The sequence below is a fragment of the Corvus cornix genome, chromosome 4, assembly GCF_000738735.6.
Source record: "Corvus cornix cornix isolate S_Up_H32 chromosome 4, ASM73873v5, whole genome shotgun sequence".
Taxonomy (NCBI): domain Eukaryota; kingdom Metazoa; phylum Chordata; class Aves; order Passeriformes; family Corvidae; genus Corvus; species Corvus cornix.
In genome coordinates, this window is record NC_046334.1 from 57,325,968 (window position 1) to 57,343,120 (window position 17,153).

The 17,153-nt window shown below is 41.3% G+C and overlaps 1 protein-coding gene across 8 annotated transcripts in view; it reads left to right on the forward strand.

Moving 5' to 3' along the window:
- Positions 1-15,750: 15,750 nt before the first annotated feature.
- LCORL (ligand dependent nuclear receptor corepressor like) overlaps positions 15,751-17,153 on the forward strand; it is an 84,861-nt gene continuing 83,458 nt past the window's right edge. For 6 of the 8 annotated variants that reach the window (XM_039551709.1, XM_039551710.1, XM_039551703.1 and 3 more), the window contains exon 1: positions 15,751-15,958. In XM_039551709.1, the coding sequence (XP_039407643.1) occupies positions 15,811-15,958 (148 nt within the window). In that variant the 5' untranslated portion in view covers positions 15,751-15,810. Of the gene's footprint in view, positions 15,959-16,854; positions 17,018-17,153 lie in introns of all 8 variants that reach the window. The other 2 variants (XM_039551705.1, XM_039551706.1) reach the window with 2 other exon arrangements.

Here is a 17,153-nt window from a genome sequence, read left to right on the forward strand (position 1 = left end):
TCTGTTCAAATCATATATTCATTTTTTATACATCTTTAAAACCATTTCAATGAGTTAATTACAATTCCAAACAGCAGATGTGGGGTTTAAAAGCCATAGGGTTTGCACCAGCAGGATATCTGAGCAAATATCCTGTTAACCTAAGTGAAACATGCAAAGATGTGGAACCAAGAAATTAGAGATGAAAAATAACATGACTAAAATTAAGCCCACAAAACCTTTGTTTGCATTTATAGCCAAGAGCAGATCACCACCAATCTTATTTTAGTCTATTATTTAACCACTTTTCAATATGTTATATACCTTGGAATTCAATGAGACCAAGTTCAAGGTCCTGCACCTGAGTCAGGGCAATCCCAAGAACAAATACAGGCTGGTAGGAGAATGGATTGAGAGCAGCCCTGAGGAGAAAGACTTGGGGATGTTGACTGATGAGAAGCTCAACATGACCCAGCAATGCATACTCACAGCCCAGAAAGCCAACCACATCCTGGGCTGCATCAAAAGCAATGTGGCCAGCAGAGCAAAAGAGCTGTTAAATGCCAGATGCAAGATTTCAAAAAGATTTTCTGAAAGTCTTATGGGATTTTTTTCTATTATAGGAATATCGACTAAATATTTTTGTGTTTATATGTTGAAAGATGCTAAAAGACTGTCTCCTCACTTTGCTAGAAAATAAGCACCCATTTAACAAAAAAAACTTATTGCTCTAGTCATTGAATTCATTAATTGTTCTGAGATAGTATGGAGTTACTGTCACTTTTTTACTTATATAGTTCTTTCAGGCATATCAAAGTCCTGAGTAAAATAATGCTCATGTTTCAACACCATCAGCAAGGTATTATGCTATTAATAAATTGGATCATTATCCTTACTGAAGGAATATTATACTAGATTAGCATTTTTGTTCAATCAAAGAATACTGTTCTCAAGCATGTTTCCCACTCATTGCCGCCTACTGTGCTCCACTTCACAGCATGGAACTGGTTTAGAGTCCAAAATCTGAATTATTTTCAGATAAAACTAAGCTAGAAGCTATGGAAGCATGGGTAATAGTGTCCACTCCTCCCAGACATCGAGGCCAGGGGACAGATTACTCCAGGCCCAAGGAAAACCTCAAAAAAATATAAATAACAGGAACATAATACACAAGCACCAGTGCATAAATCTACACATTCAATGAGAAAGCCTCTTGCTGATATGAACATAGCCTTTCTGTTCAGAGAAGTGCTACAGGAGTTTTGATGTTTAAAGGTACAAATCATTTAAACCCAAGACTTTTAAGAGAAATTATAAGCACTATGGTGAATGAAACAGATGGCAGGAAGTTTCTCTCTTCTTATTAGGTATATAATAATATAGTGGAACATCAAGTCCTTCCTTGCCAATGGTTGACCTTCTAACTCTATGGGTTTCCCAAAATATTCAGTGATCCTTGAGACTTAAGCTTCTAGGTTATCTATGAAAAATCCTTGACAATGCATCTTCACCTCCTAAATAAAAAATTCAACAGGGTGATTCAGACTCCACTCTTGGTTCCATCTGCAGGGATTTAAACCTCTCTCCCTCAGGAAATATCTACAACCATGAACCTCTGGGTGATATTGGGGAGAATGTGCCCTCTATCTGTACTACTGACACTGTGACATCATGCAGACAGGAATTTGTCATAAATTGGATCAGAAATGGAGACCCCAAATTTAACTTTTTGATTGGGGCATTTCTGTTAAAGGCAGGAATACTCAATAACACTCCGCAGGTTGTTGTAGTTACCATTACAGAAAGTGATTCCTAGCACTGATTTAAAAAAAAATACTTTACAACTGCATTTTCGCAGGGGTCTAATCCTGTGGTAAGTATTAGGTATGCTCTGAGAATACCTCCCAGATGAAGCTGCTCAGAGGATTTGGTAGAGAAATGGTTCCCAGATTGTTGCCAGACTAAGGTAGAACATAGGAAAACTCCAAGCAGGACACACAAAATAACAAGTGTCTAGACGCATGGACACATTAAAACGAAAAGAAATAAAGGAAGTCAAGTGCAACTAGAATGAAACAGCTACTGAATAAGGTCTTTTTGGATCATACTTTAGGCTTCATGATCATAAGCCCCTTATTTGAGCTACTATCCAATTCCTCTGATTTTGAGATCTAGTAGTACTCTCCCTACAAAAGGAATAGCAGTATATTAGACAAACAGAGAGGGAAATGCTCTGCAGAAACTAGAGGAGATGAACAGAAGGAGGCATATATACTGCAAGCTGCATAACACAACAGGCTTTACCAAGGTGGCTTGAGCACTGGAAGCCAGTCAGTGAACTCACCCTGAGTGCCAGGCAGCTGTGCTTACAGACCATTTCCAGCCCCTGAGCACAGTCCTTTCGGACTGGGTCAGATAGCACTGTGCTCTCTGTGGTCAACAGGCATAGCATGAAACCAGTGCAGGAAAGAACTTTTGGTATGCACTTAAGTTCATAATTAGGAAAGTGGGTAAGTGGATGCCTGAAGCTAATCACCTGCTTAAGTGCTTTCCTGAATTAGAGCCATACACTGGTATGACTGATAACTATATCTTTTCATAGACTCCATTTTATAATTCTACACAGAAGCAGGGAAAGAAAGTATTCGGGTTAAAGGAAGGGAAATCAAGCTGAATAAATTCTATTCATGCTAGTTTTGTTAGCTTTTTTCAATGCTGTCACACCAGTTTGAACTTTATTTAGAAATCTGTTTGATTTTTGTAATTTGATATTGATATGTTTCTAAGCAATAGCCTATTTATACAAAAACATTTCATTTCCCTTTTGCTTTTTGTTTTACCTCATATTATAACAACTTTTATCATTTCTTACCTCTATTGCTAAACAGATACAGTTGTTAGGTTTGCAGTAATTCCAACCATAATTGTTCAGTGTATATGTTTCCTGTCCCTCACCCCAGTGAGAAGCTTTCTGAGTAAATATTTACAAGGACATAATTTCAGTGCAGTTTAATTAAAATGTTAATTTTTAAAGAACTGGAAATACATACAGTTGATATTATTAAAGCAAATTTTAAAAATCACAATAAATAAGAAAACATGAGCTAAAATTAGTATAATCCTATTGTTCATGGTAAACAACTGGACATTTATTCTTGAAAATGGTCATTCAGCATGGAATGTCTTTTGTTCACTGAATTCATACAAAACCACTTCCACACCTTTGTTGTGGTGTGGACATTTCTCCAAAATGTCATAAAAAGTGGAAACAATATTGTTAGCTGTTCTGGAAAACTCCCAGCTTTCCATAAATGTCGTTTATTCTGCTCACACCAGAATTGAGACAGATGTAGTTACAACAGTTACAGCATCAGCAAGGGCACCTATTAATCCATAGTTTGATCTTTGCTCTTTAAAAATTGTTGTTCAGGTTGTTAAGGACTCACTGCATTTCATTTCAGGGGTAGGGAACTATCCCTGTGCCTGTTACATTTCAAGCTTGGTATTACACTTTGCTCCAGAACAAAAAGATACCATACATAGCCTCAGTCTTGCATACTTTAAACCAAGCTTTACTAAACATTCACCTTGGAAAAAGTGACAAAAATGGTTAAAGGATGACAAAAGAAACAATTATTTTGCAGATGCAGAGCTGAGAACAAAACAAGAACATAAAGATCTTTATTCTTTACCTACAGTTAGGTAAATTAGGATGGAATTATTAGAAGTGCGAACACTTGTCCACATAAGGCTTTAAGTTATACAAAAAAAGAACCCAAATTCAGCCAGAAGCTTGACATTAGCTCACTTTCCCCTTTTCTTAAAGTCACCCAAAGATATGATAGATTTATAATCCCTAAAAAGAAGTTCTTTGGGACAAATAATGAAGTAGAACAAACTATGCCTGTAACTAGAGCAAATTCAGAAATATCGAGACATGTTTAAAAAATGGTCTGAGAACAAATCTGTCCCCTACCTTCTAAACCCCTAGAGGCTACAACCTTCCTTGAAGTTAATTTTTCTTGCTCAGAAATTCCCCGAACTAAATACAGTCTGTACAAATGCCTCAACAAAGACAAATTTTTTCTATTCCCTCTGAGGCTTGACTACTTGAGTATTAATGCTACTGTAACTTAACCCTAACTCTTTTACAAATTTGTTTTGTAATAGAAATTCACTATGTCCTCTTCCTCAGGCTCTTTCTCACCCTCCTAAAAAGGCAAGAATTTTTCTCATCAAGTAGTAAAGAAATCACTTATTGTAGTAATCCTATTATTTCACACTGACACCTTCTCCCAGGTGAATATGGTTAACTGGTCCCAGGGGAATTTCCCCCCTCTCTCTATGGACTTCACCTGAGCAGAGTGCAACGCCCAGAGCAGTAGAGACATGTAGCTGTTCTCTTTGTGCCCGGTCATAGATTTATTAACAAAGCATAACACAGAGTAAACTATGTACAAAAAGTTCAATTGACTATCATAATAAGCCTGGTTATAGTGCTTTTATTGGGTAATCAGGTTAGATAAAAATAGCCTTTGTGTTCTATTTTCTAATCTGAAATGCGTCTCTTTTAAAAGAAAGGGGGAAAAAAGGAAACAGATACTGATTATAGCTGTGCTGGTTTCATCTGGGGTAATTTTTTTTTCCAGTGGCTGGCATGGGGCTATGTTTTGGATTTGTGCTGAACACAGGGTTGATAATGTAAAGATGTTTTTGTTATTGCTGAGCAAGATTTACACAGTGCCAAGGCCTTTCCTGCTTTTTGTACTGCCACGCTGGCAAGGAAGTTGGCTGTACATGGGAAGCTGGGAGGAGACATAGCCAGGACAGGTGACCCAAACTGACCAAAGGGACATTCCAGACCATATGGTATCATGCTCTGTATATAAAGTCAGGGGGAAAAGTGGGGGACACTTGGAGTGATGGTGTTTGTCTTCCCAAGTCACCATTATGCATGATGGGGCCCTGCTCTGCTGGGGATGGCTGAACACCTGCTTGCCCATGGGGAACAGTGAATTAATTTCTTGTTTTTCTTGTGCTATTAAACGGTCTTTATCTCAACCCATGCGCTTTCCATCTTTTACCCTTCCAATTCTCTCCCCAGTCCCACTGGTGGGGGAGTAAGTGGCTATGTGGGCCTTGGTTGCTGGCTGGGGTGAAACCACCACAGGCTCTAATTTAGGGAATAGTGAGCTTGCATTTTGCATTTCTCAGCTCTTGTACTCGGTAATTTTTTGAATATATTTTACTTTGCTCTGATTCTTTCGAAGATGGCACATTACAGGGGTTTTTTATTCTGTTTTGGGTTTGCTTTATTGTTTTGTTGCTTTTTGCATCTTTTTAATAATAAATCTGATGATACTGCCTAAAAGCCCACAGTATGTGCTGAAGATAGGAGCATTAGTTATGTTAGAGGCAAGCGAGCAGATCTTCAAACAACCTTTCCATAAACTCCAGGATCCCCACTCCTCCTTAGCAAAAGATGCAAGAGGACTATCAGATCACTTAATATGTTTGAGGAAAGATGATTTCTACATCATCATTTCTTAAGCAAGCTATATCAAAATTAAAAGAAATCTCTCTAAAATGAAACTTCAAGAAGCTTATGGAGCTTAGAGGTTTGTATACCTTAAAACAAGAGGATTTCCTTACAACCTCTTTCTCTAGCTACTCTAGCCTGTCACTTATACAAAGAAGCTGTATTTCTTCTCAATAAGCAGTAGGAAAGACTCTCATAGTGACCCTTTCTTTGCATATTTTTGCCGCACTGGTAAGACGTCACTCATCCATGTCTCTAATTTTTGTCATATTTATAAGAAGGAATGTGAAGGAAGAAAAATGTGTTAGAATATATTTCAATATTCCTTTCTCTTGGCTTTAATTTTCATAGTGAGCTTTGCTTGCATGACAAGGAATTGCTACTGGGTTTTGCATGTGTACATAGGGATATTTATGTGTGTGTGTGTATATACATATGTGGTTTTGTTTCTGAGAGAGAAAAATCTGTTGCAGGTGATCTGGATTCTGCATGGAATTGAATTGTTTCTTCACCTTTAAGGTGTTTTTGTTGTTTTCAATATTACAAACTGGCATTTTAAGGAAGCATACTGGCTCAGAAAGATTTGTTATACCTGCATTTCTCTTCTCCATAGCACGTTATTGCTTGGCTGAATACCTCTGTAACTAAGAGGAAATGTCTTTCCAGATGATCTAAAGGGTGACCATTTTCCCATCTCTACAATCTCCACCACTGTTTAAGTTTTGATCTTTAGATAAACCTACTACCTCATTTTCTTTGCTCTAGTCAGAGCAGAGATGTGCTTCCCAGAGTAAATTCTAGCAGTAGATGGTATAGCTGATTCCTGTGTTGGATAGAACAGCTGAACATCATATACTGTAGGAAGGGTCACTGTGAAGTGTAAAAGAGAAAAGCAAAATCAAATAGCTAGTAGCTGTCTAGGTGCATGGCCTGTTTGGTGACCAGCTGTGTATCCATGGAAGGTCTTATCATGAGGGCCAATCTGAATTCAAGTTTCTCCTTCATTTGTTTCTCCAGCTTGCTTTTGTTTCATGCCTTCCCCTTGGCTTTTGTCCTCTACTGTGTGTATGTTTATCATCTCATCCTAGGTATGGTTCTTGTATTATCTATTGTATAAGTAACAGCGGCATTACTTAATTAGCAAACTCCAAGGTTTCACTTCTAGTGAAACAAAATGCATCCCAAATAATATATGCCGTAAAGAGTGGTGATAGAAATTGTGTAATAATATTAAACGCTTAATGATGAACTCTCTTCGTATCAAGACATCCTTGGATGACATTGATTTGTCACATGCTGTGTAAGACTGTTTATGACAACTTTGATCAGAAGTACTCAAATTTAAGAAACAATCAGGCCACAGATGGCAGTTAATCTAGTCTTTGACTGAATTAATTGGTTTCATAATTGGGTACACATGGAGCTCTTTAAACATTAATCACAGTCCTCTTAGATATCTTTAACAAGAGAAAGTATGGCAGTTCTAACCAAATGCTTTGTGAAGCTGAAAATAACCAGAGAGTGTGTGTCCTAGGAAAAAAACCCAAACCTCAGAATGCTGTGATTGTATTTAGTTCTGCAGAGATAAGAAACAGCAAGATGAGAATTAGCACGTTTTGTTGAATTTAAGAAACATTTTGTAACTGCACGGAGGGAGGAAACTTGTTACTGTTATCCCTTCACTGAGCACAGAATTCAAGATCAAAATTGCTTTGGATTTTAAAAGCTTATGCAATTCCTACAATGATTTTTTTGCTAAATCTATTCTAGTTTCATAGACCTGTAGATACAATAATAAAGGACTAGAGACCACTTAAACCATCAGCAACAAATGCTGTTGGCTTAAGACATTCCGAGCACTTCCTTTGATCCTCCAGTCTGATGGAGTAGTTGAATATCACTAGAATCTATATTAAGGAAGCAACACCTGTTTGATAAATGCTGAGGAAAAGCTGATTGTGAGAACGCATAAAAGGCTAAGAATATGAGAAATAAACTAAATAGGGAGGGCTTATTACAAGGGTATGAAAAGTACTCACTATGAAACCTTGTCAGCCAAATCTGATGAAGTGATGGTACAGCCTCATTTTGTAAAAATGTTTGTGTAACATTTAAGTGGTTAATTTTTTATTTTTAATAGTAAAACACTACAGTTAGGATAGAGTTTCTACCTTAAAGAACAAAACATCATCAGCTGTAACACTTGCATTACAAATTCTGTTTAAAACCAGAAGATAGGAGCTTCTTGGCTTTCCTTTGAAAGAAACTGCAAACATTATAGTGCAGAAAAGGTTGAAAACATACCTTGATTCAACCCTAAGCAGAAAGGCAAGAAAAAATGCAAAAGGGAATGCAATAGACTAGAGAGAATGGATGGAAAAGGAATAGATCTGAATCACTGTGGCACTGGGCCCATACCTGAAGGAGAGGGATCCCAGCATTGCTCTGACGTGCTGCACACCAGCTTCTCAGCCAACTTGTCCTGCACTGTGGGGAGGTATTGCCATGGAATATAGATATCTAGCTGTGCAAACATCCTTCATGGCAAACAGTGGGAAATTAAACGCTTAAATTTTAAACAAGAGGAGGAAAAGGACGAAACCCTCAAAATGTTTGTTTTTTTAGGGGAAGTTGCCTTGTGTAAGATAGAAAAGGAAAGGACTACTTCTCTTTGTATCTCAACCCATGAATACTTGAAATTAAAAAGGCTTTTTCAAGTATGGTCAAATTATGGGAAAGGACAACAGCAATATCATGCTTTTTCTCATGATGATCTGCAGTAGATCATCTCTGCTGTTTATTTTTCTCAGCAGGAATCCAATGAGGAACTGTTCAGTTTGCCATATTCAGCCTACTGTGACTTCATTTTTTTTTAGCTGAGGGGAATACTTAATGTAGTCCTTAAAAGGAATACTTAATATGAGTCTATACTAGTTCTGTTACTTTCTTTGAACTAGCCTAATACAAAAACAGTCTTTAAAAATCAATGTGAAAATGGTAAATGTAAGAAAATAATAAAGTTTAAAATAAACTACTTGAGAAATAACATGAACAACGACAAAAAAAAAAAACATTCCAAGTTTGATTTTAAAATCTCAGTATGAAAAAAGGGAAAATAAGAGAACATCTTGGTTATGTTGAATTTACTGCCTTTACAAAATACAAATGTTATTTTCAGTACTTTTGCAGCACTACTGAGATTGATTATAACCATGTGAAAAGATACTTATTGAGAACCAGCAGACAAAAACCCAAATATTTCAAGAATGCAGTTATGTGAAGAAATCTAAAGTCACAGCAAACTAAACCCCACAACACTGATCTAGCTACTGAAAGAGTTGCATTTTCGTAATAACCAGGTCCTTTTTTTTCAACTTATTTTGGGTCTGAGAAATCATATTACTCTCTCTCTGTTTTGCTGAAAGGATAGTGAATTTCATACACAATATTCCTTCTCTTCTTTTTCTTCTACTTTTTTTCAATTCAGGAAGTTTAGCTTGAAAATGAAGTTATGGAATTGGTAGAAAAACAGGGAAAGGGGAGATCGGTGGGGGATTCAGAACATAACCTAAACCACATGCAATTCTGCTAAAAGAAAGGTTATACATAAAATTGATAAGATGAAGCCTAAAGATGTAATAAAAATAGTTATTCTAAATCAATCCATGAATATTTCTACTTCAAGAGGCAAAAATTCTGCAAGTGATGTTACAGAAAATAAACTGCTTTACCCAAGTGACTACCACCCATAGTGGGTTCTGCTTAGGTTGGTTATAAATTGCAGCCTATTCTGGAAACTGCAACTGGAAAGACGTGCAAAGGACTCCAAAACATGGCTTTCTGCAGTAAACCCAAAAACCTGTTACAGGAATACACCTTCCTCCTCACCAATTCACACACACATCCACTCCTGCGGAGATGCTAGAGACCTAGGAGGCGATACCCTATGCTCTGCTTCCTGGCTAATGGCTCTCTTGGAGAAGCCAGCTTGAGAACTGGGTGTTGCTTATGTGATACTGTCCCTTTCCATTTAGATTGCAATCCTTCAGGAAGAAGGAACAACCTCCTGTGATGCTCCACACATGCTGTATCTTGTCACATGCTCTGTTGATACAACTTTCATACAGGGAAACCTACTCAAGGGGACATTTCATACAGAGGGGTAGGTTTGGGGGAAAAAACTTCTCCCTTAGCTTAAATAATAATTAAGCTGTAGTCTGCAACAGAAGTAGCAGTCATTGTCTTACTTAGCTCTAGCAAGTTCTTAGCTACTGTAATTTTAAAAGTTATTCAAAAAGACATAAACAGTTCTATGTCTTTTCAATTATAACACAAGTTTGGATTACCAGTGCATTCTCTGATGGCTGGCTCAGTATTTCATGTCCATCTCTAATATTAAGCTGCAATTAGTGATCTATTCTCTCTGGATTTAATAGCAGTATATTTTCAGCTGCCGAGATGCTCTACTGATGGCATACTTAAATTACATGGCCACATGGGAAACTTTAGAGAGAGTGAGTGACATTACTCGGCTGTGTGGAACATAGGATAACAGTTTAAATGAAAGGAAAAACAGCCATATTTGATAGATAGTGCTATAGAGACATCATTTAGGAGTATATATCGGATTTTACCTTCCCTCCAAATTTAATTTTAATAGTCGAATAATGACATATTAAAACAGAAGTCTAATCTATAGTAATTTGTTACTTTTTGGCATTTCAAGCTGACTGCTTTCACTAACACACCTATTTCTGCCAGACTACTACTGAAACAAGATATACCATCTTCATAAGAACACTTTGAGAATGATAAATGTTTTGAATTAGTACTGAACAAAAGTTTCTGTTCTACTTGGTTTTTATAACACATCATTGAGTCTTTCATATGGCTGCATATTAATATTTTATTTCACCTTATAAGCCTGTGTTGTTTAAAGTCCCATTTTTTTCTACCTTACTGAAACAGCTCTGCTTTGAGGAACAATTTGATAAAGTAACATGATTTTACTACGATCAAGTGTGCTCGGCTCACCATAAAAGTTGTGTGATCGTTCTTCTAGCTCTAAGGATTTGTCTAAATACAATGCAGCCTTCATACATGTGTGCTCTTGTGTAGCAGAACATGCATGTGATGAGACCGTGGCCCTTCGGCCCTTTGGCCTCAGATCCTTAGTCTCTAAAGAGTAACAGTAAACAAAGACCTGAAAATAACCCATGAAAATTTCATTGTATATTCTCAAATGGTATAAGCTGAGAGCTCTATTCATGTTTTAGTTACCCACATAAAACCAAGTGCATCTATTTTATAAACATTTACTGTAGAGTTTCATTATAATGCTTGCTTGCTACAAACAAGGCTAGTTTGATATATGGAAGTGACATCTCTATTTAACTATAGTAGCTGATATAAGTAGACAGGACATGAAGAATATTGGTATTCTTGAAAGCCTGCCTGCTTTTCACTAAGCTAATTAGATGATGTGATAAGAGCGCATCCACTCAGATACAAACTTTATTTCACCTAGTTAGATGCTCACAGATTTAACAGCACTACTGCTAGAACACCAGAATCATATTTCCATTTTTTAACTTCCTATACAAAGGACAAAGATGTTTGTAAAAAATGGTCATCTGTCTGAAATAATCATGTTTCATGTACTTAGAATTAGGTCAATAGCAGGAGCAGAAATGCGGGCAGTGGAATCAACTAATGCCAATGAGAATCACAAAAGCAGACCCTGTAATTAGGAGACCAGCAGTATTTTTAATTGTATATTCTACTGAAATACACAGTCACCAAACACTAATTATATAGCCCAAGATATACCCGATATGTGTGATGTGATTTTGGGGCCTTTCCTGTGCAAGGCCAGGAGCTGTACTCAATGATCCATATGGATCCCTTCCAACTCACAATATTCTACATACCCTGAAATTTCAAGTGTAAACAGATCATTTCTTTCTTCATCTGTAAGATACTTGATATTAAATTATAGTCTCTCCACCCATCACCATTTCTAAACTATTTTGAATTTTATATGAGCACAGAGATAGAAAAGTTCTAAACCTGGAATGCTTACAAATTTTACTTCTTCCTGGTGATCCAAAACCAATGAGGAGACCTGAAATTGCCTGACTTTTCTGCTCTGTTAAAAAGCTCATTCTTTCACTTGTGTATGAAATGGAAATTTTCCAATTGTTCCTATTAGAGTTTGATCTTTCATTTTCCCTTAATGTCCCTTCATTTTCATTTAGAACTGATGAAAATGCAAAGAAATGTTTGGGGTTTAACTTTCAAGGCTCACAGGGCCCCTAACCCAGATATCAGCAACATCTGGATTATGAACATATTTTTGTGTATCTTTGCACTGATTGAGGTTGTTATGAAAATTCAAAATCTAAACTACTAGCTTAGTAGTAGTTTTACCTGGGCTGTGCTGCTTGCCACCACAGTCAGGGAAGTGATAGCTAATGGGCTGGCCCCTCTCTCACAGCATTCTTGCTGCACTCCTCTACTGCTGCTGGTCCAGCTGCCTCTGCTGAAGGAAAAAGAATAGGCTGTACATCAAACTTGGAATAGTGGACATATCTGCTGTCTGTGTTTGTAAGTGCAAACTAGTATTCCCACTACTTACTAAATAACCCTTACTCAATTTATCAGATTCTGTATCTAAATGACCACGTCAGTGTTTATGATGAAATATCCTCTAGTGTCATTATTTCCACCCTTCTATTTTCTGTTGCAGTGTATCTTTCAAGTATCAATTATTATCTGCAATATTCATTAATAAAGCTATCACACAATTCACCATTTAACCCCTTCTGTTTTACCAAGACACTGACAATTTCAAGGTTTACAAATTGCATTCATGAGAGAGAGGAGCTCACCACTGAAGGATGTATTCACCTGCAGATTGCATCTGCAGAAGGCTTGATACAAGGTTTTGACTGTTCGACTGTTTTAATTACACTTCATCATTGCCCTCAGTTTCCATAAAGCAGTACTCATGTGACAAAGAGCCATGCAAAGCTGTCTGTACAGGAGTGAATTTCACCTTTGGGGATTAATTACAAAGAGGTTTTGGTGATGAACAATTTTGCAATGTTTCAATAAGATAGTTAAATCTCCCCAATGTGTTAAAAAAATTAATTCAAAATGTCAGATTTTGATGGGGTTGTGGTATCAAACTGTAAGCATCTGTGACTATTTTAACTTCTCTTTACCCCCAAATAAATAGGAAATTAAACATACAGGAAGAACAGCAGTAATAATTCCTGTCGCTTCAGAAAAATTGTACTGGACTTTGTCTCCAGAGCCATTTCTAAGTAACTGGCACTCTGATCCCGTAAAAATTAGCTAGGAGAGGCAGCTAAAATTAACTAAATTGAAATTATCCCTCACTGCTCCAGCTTCTGCCCTCAATCAGCCTTGGAATTTTGATCCAACCCTTGTCCAGAAAACTGGAAATGTTTCTATAAAATGAAGTACAAATACACATAAGAAGTAATCTCTTGGATGGAAACTCATTTTCATAGAGAAGAAAAACCAGTACCGTTAATGTAAAAATAACATCCCTGAAGGTTTGATGAAGCAGGATCCTTGGCTTACCTGGTTCAGTTTTGTTCGGAAAAATAAAACATCTCCAAGGGAGGGAGTGGTGGAAAACTAGTCTCTACAGCATATCTGATTGCTAGGCAGTATTTTCAGAAGGACTAAGAGTTCAAAACCTAGGCAACTATAAAAATTCAGTTGGAAATGCTTTTGTTCTCCTTTTCTCCTCCTTCTGTCTAAAATCTGCCCACCAAGCTTTTTAGTTTTGTTACGTTTTTCTTTCATGCCTGGAGAAGTCTCTCAAACAGGAGAGACCTTGAAACTGTAACAAATATTATGTTAATTTTGCAAAATGAGAGGGGGGGTGTAGTTGCTTCCCTACTCTTTATTTAATCATAGAAACCTCAAAATAAAACTCCTCAGATGGGGGACATTTGAGTGCCTGTGAAACTGATTCATGTCACACAAGCTCAGGGATTCAGTTAAACACCATTCATGCATTAAGCTCAATTAGCTGTTTTACAGAAGTGACAAAGTTTATTTTTATGAAATTGTTTTACAAAAAAAAAAGTGATCTGCCATCTGTTCCCCAAGTTTTGTTTGTTCCAGTGGAAGCAGAACTGATCTTCAGGGCTGTCCTCTACAAGCAATTCCTGAATGTTTTCTTCACCCATAAATAAAGAACATATTTATGAAGTTCAGAAGGAAATATCCACTAGGTAAGGTTTGCATTAGAAACCAATGCATGACAGATATTTTTTAACCAGTCTTACAGCAAAAAAGAATTTTTTACAGGAGGGGTACTATTAGTTTGAAACTGATGCATTATCCAAATAAAGTTACATTTTAGTTTGTGTGGATTTTCTCTTCTCTGAGTTACCTTGGGTTTTGCCATTTCTTTGAGGCAAGACTGAAAATTTTTGTTCCTGTTTGGAAGGCCAGTATGAGACCCAAGGTACTTGCAACAGATCTGAGGCGAAGAAGGAGACTGATAAGTTGCTGCTTATTTATTGCTGGCTGCCATGATGAAAAGTTAGAGGAAGCAACAGGCTGCCTTTTCACCTGCACTTCCAGTCTTGCCATTCTGAAATGCTCCACTGAAAGGTGGTAAGGGCTCCACTCCCACACAGCGTTTCTTCTGACAGTCTACACAGATAGGTAGAGGGATGAATGTGTGGGGAGCTACTTCCCCTTCATTGTTCAAACTTGAAGCTCTTGTGCAGTTTTGACACAGTATTGCTGCTTTTAACTCTGCTCTGTCTAGAACAAGAAGAAAATTTGGTATAGATTGAGTGATTTGGTTCTTTCCAGCCTTGTTCCTTCAACCCATATAGGGGAGTACGGGGAGAAGCAATGGTGCCTTGTCTTTTCTATGGCCTTATTAAATCCTGTTTTCTATCACAACCTTCAAATAAACACAGAAAATGTAATTTCTTGCTGAAGTAACACTGCTTACGTAGACTGCTATGAGAAGGGGAGCCAGGGGGAAGAGGAGTCACTCAAAAATGCACCAGGATCTGAGAAAATTGCAAGATCTTGATTTTTCTGTCTGGGGAATTAAAGACTGCTAGTTGCTCTCTTGCAAGGCATGGATAGCGATTGTCACATTAGACTCGTGCGGAGGGATACGTGTCTTGTGCTGGGGGCACAACACGAGGGTGACTGTGCAGAGCAGCACAACCGCCCATCCAAGTGGTTGTCAAGTGCTCCAAGTAATCCAATCTGACGTGTGTGTGTTAACTTTCTTGCAATTACCTTAATTCGACTTCAGTTTGTAGCTTGATAGTAAGCCTTCTCAGGTGTGCTCCCAGATACTGAACTAAACTGATTTGGCTCCTAGTTTCCACGCTAGTCTTTTCCAAAGGGGTGGTGGGAGATAATGCTGAGTGACGCCAGTCCCCAGCAAACCTCCCTGCCCGGCTGTACACCCCCATAAAAACTGGACTGAAAGCAAAGCCGCTGAAAACAGCCTGGTGAACTGGGCAGTAGTTCAGAGAACTTTGAAAATCTCCCTAGGGAGTGAATGTGGCGAGCTGGTTCGGAAGGCACACCGCTGTGTGACAGCCGCGTCCGTGCGGTGGTGGCAGGGGTGGAGAGGGAGGGGGCTGGCGGCAGCCAGGGGATAGGTGTGGGCGAGGGGCTGGAAGAGGTGGCGGGGGCACCTGAGCCAGGAGCCCCGCTCCAAGCAGCGCCCAGGGCAGACCGTGGGATGAAGGCGAGACCCGCGCCGGTTTTTGAGGTGCTCTGAGCGCGGCGCTGTGAGGCACCGCGGCTGCTAGCAGCGCCGGCCGCGCTGCCCACCCGGGGAGAAACCTCGGGGGCGGCGCCGCTCCCCTCCCGCACGAACTACAGCTCCCGGCGTGCCTTGCTGCCGCCTGCCCTGGCCGGGCCGGAGCAGGTGGCGCGCTGCCCTGCGGGAGCTGTAGGCCGGGGGACATCGATGGGCAGCGGGGCAGTGGCGGGCAGGGAAGGGTTGTCGGTGCTCGGCCCGGCCCGCGGTCTGTGGGGGAGAACTGGGGCTCGGGCAGGGCGGGCGGCGGGGCGGGGGCGCTGCAGGGAGCGGGGACGCGCGTCAGCCACCCCGCCAGGCGGCGCGCGCGCTCCCCGCGCCGGATGCTGCGGGGGGAAGGGGGGGCGCGAGCGCGCGCTCGACGAGGCAAAGGAGGGTGGGGGGGAGGGAGAGGAGCCGGGGGAGCGCGCGCTCGTATGTAAATGAGCGGGCGTGAGGTCAGAGGCAGATGGAAAAGGGAACAGAAGGAATGGCCGCCGCGGCTCCCGCTCCTCCTGCCGCCGCCTCCCAGTGCCGGAGCCCCCGCTGCACGGCGGAGCGCAGGGGAGTCCGCCGAGAACTCGACTCCTGGCGGCACCGGCTCATGCACTGTGTGGGTAAGAGAGGGGGCGGCGGCGTGTCCCGGCTGCAGCGGGGGCACCGAGGGGCGGGGGACGGGGCGGCGAGCGTGGTCTGAGAGGGGAACGGGCAGCCGGGCGGGCGAGGCTCTCCGAGCCCGGGTCTGTCGGGTGGGCGGAGAGGGGAGCGGGGATGGAGGAGCACCTCCAGCGGCTTTCTTGGAGGGCGGGAGCGGAGACGGGGTATGTAGGGGAGAGCGAAGGTCCTAAGCCGCCTCCGGGCAGCAGAGGGTGGGTGTTACAGCTTCGCCTGGGGCCGCTGGGTCCCTCCCGACACCGCCGACCGAGACCGTTTCTCGGCTCGGGTCCTTTTGTCTCGGCTCCTCGTCGTTCGCGCGGTGAGCGCCGGTGGCTGCCCCCCTCCTCTCCTCTCCTCCTCCATCGCCAGTGCCTGGGGGGCGGAGGGGGGAAGGGAGCCCGCCTCTGTGTGTGTGTCTGTGTGTGCGTGCGCCTTTAAGAGGGAGCCGCTCCTGCACTGACGGTTGGGATTTGAAGTTTTCCCTCCCCCTGGAAGTTGTCATGGCGACGGCAGCTCTCCCCCCCCGCCCCCGGGGCTGCCCCGGTGGCTCTCCTGCCGGGAGGTTCCCCGGGTCACGTGACTCCCCGCGCGTGTCCGGCTGGCGGGGGCGCGCGGGCACCGGCGGCGTTCCCGCCTGGAGGAGCCCCGGGACCGGGGCTGCTCCCACTGCGCTCTGCCCGGGCAAATGCAGCCTCCCCTCCCGGCCCCTGTCCCTGTACGCGCTGGCATTCGGCACGTGTGCCGCCTCGGGGCGGCGGGCGCTTCGGTTGGGTTTTTTGTTTGTTTGTTTATTTGTTTGGGGAGGTGGGGTGTGAGCACTGATGCCAGGAACTGCTTGTTTGTATTGTTTCAGCAGACATTTCCCTTCTTGGGGAAATAGAATCCTTGATCTTCAAGTAGCGTGTTAGAGTCAGTGCCGATCCTTCCTGATGGCTGAGCGGGGAAGCACATCTAGTGTGGCTGGGAGGGTGAGCAGCACTTCATTCAGTGTTTCTGCGTGCACTTGAGACAAGAGCAAAGTAAGAAGTGAATACCTAACAAGCTGGTATACCTGTATTTGCAGGCAATTAGCACTGTCCGAGTTCGTGGATTTTTTACAATTTTCAGTAACCTGGTGACTGCTTCATACGCACAAGCTTCTTGATCTTGCTGTGT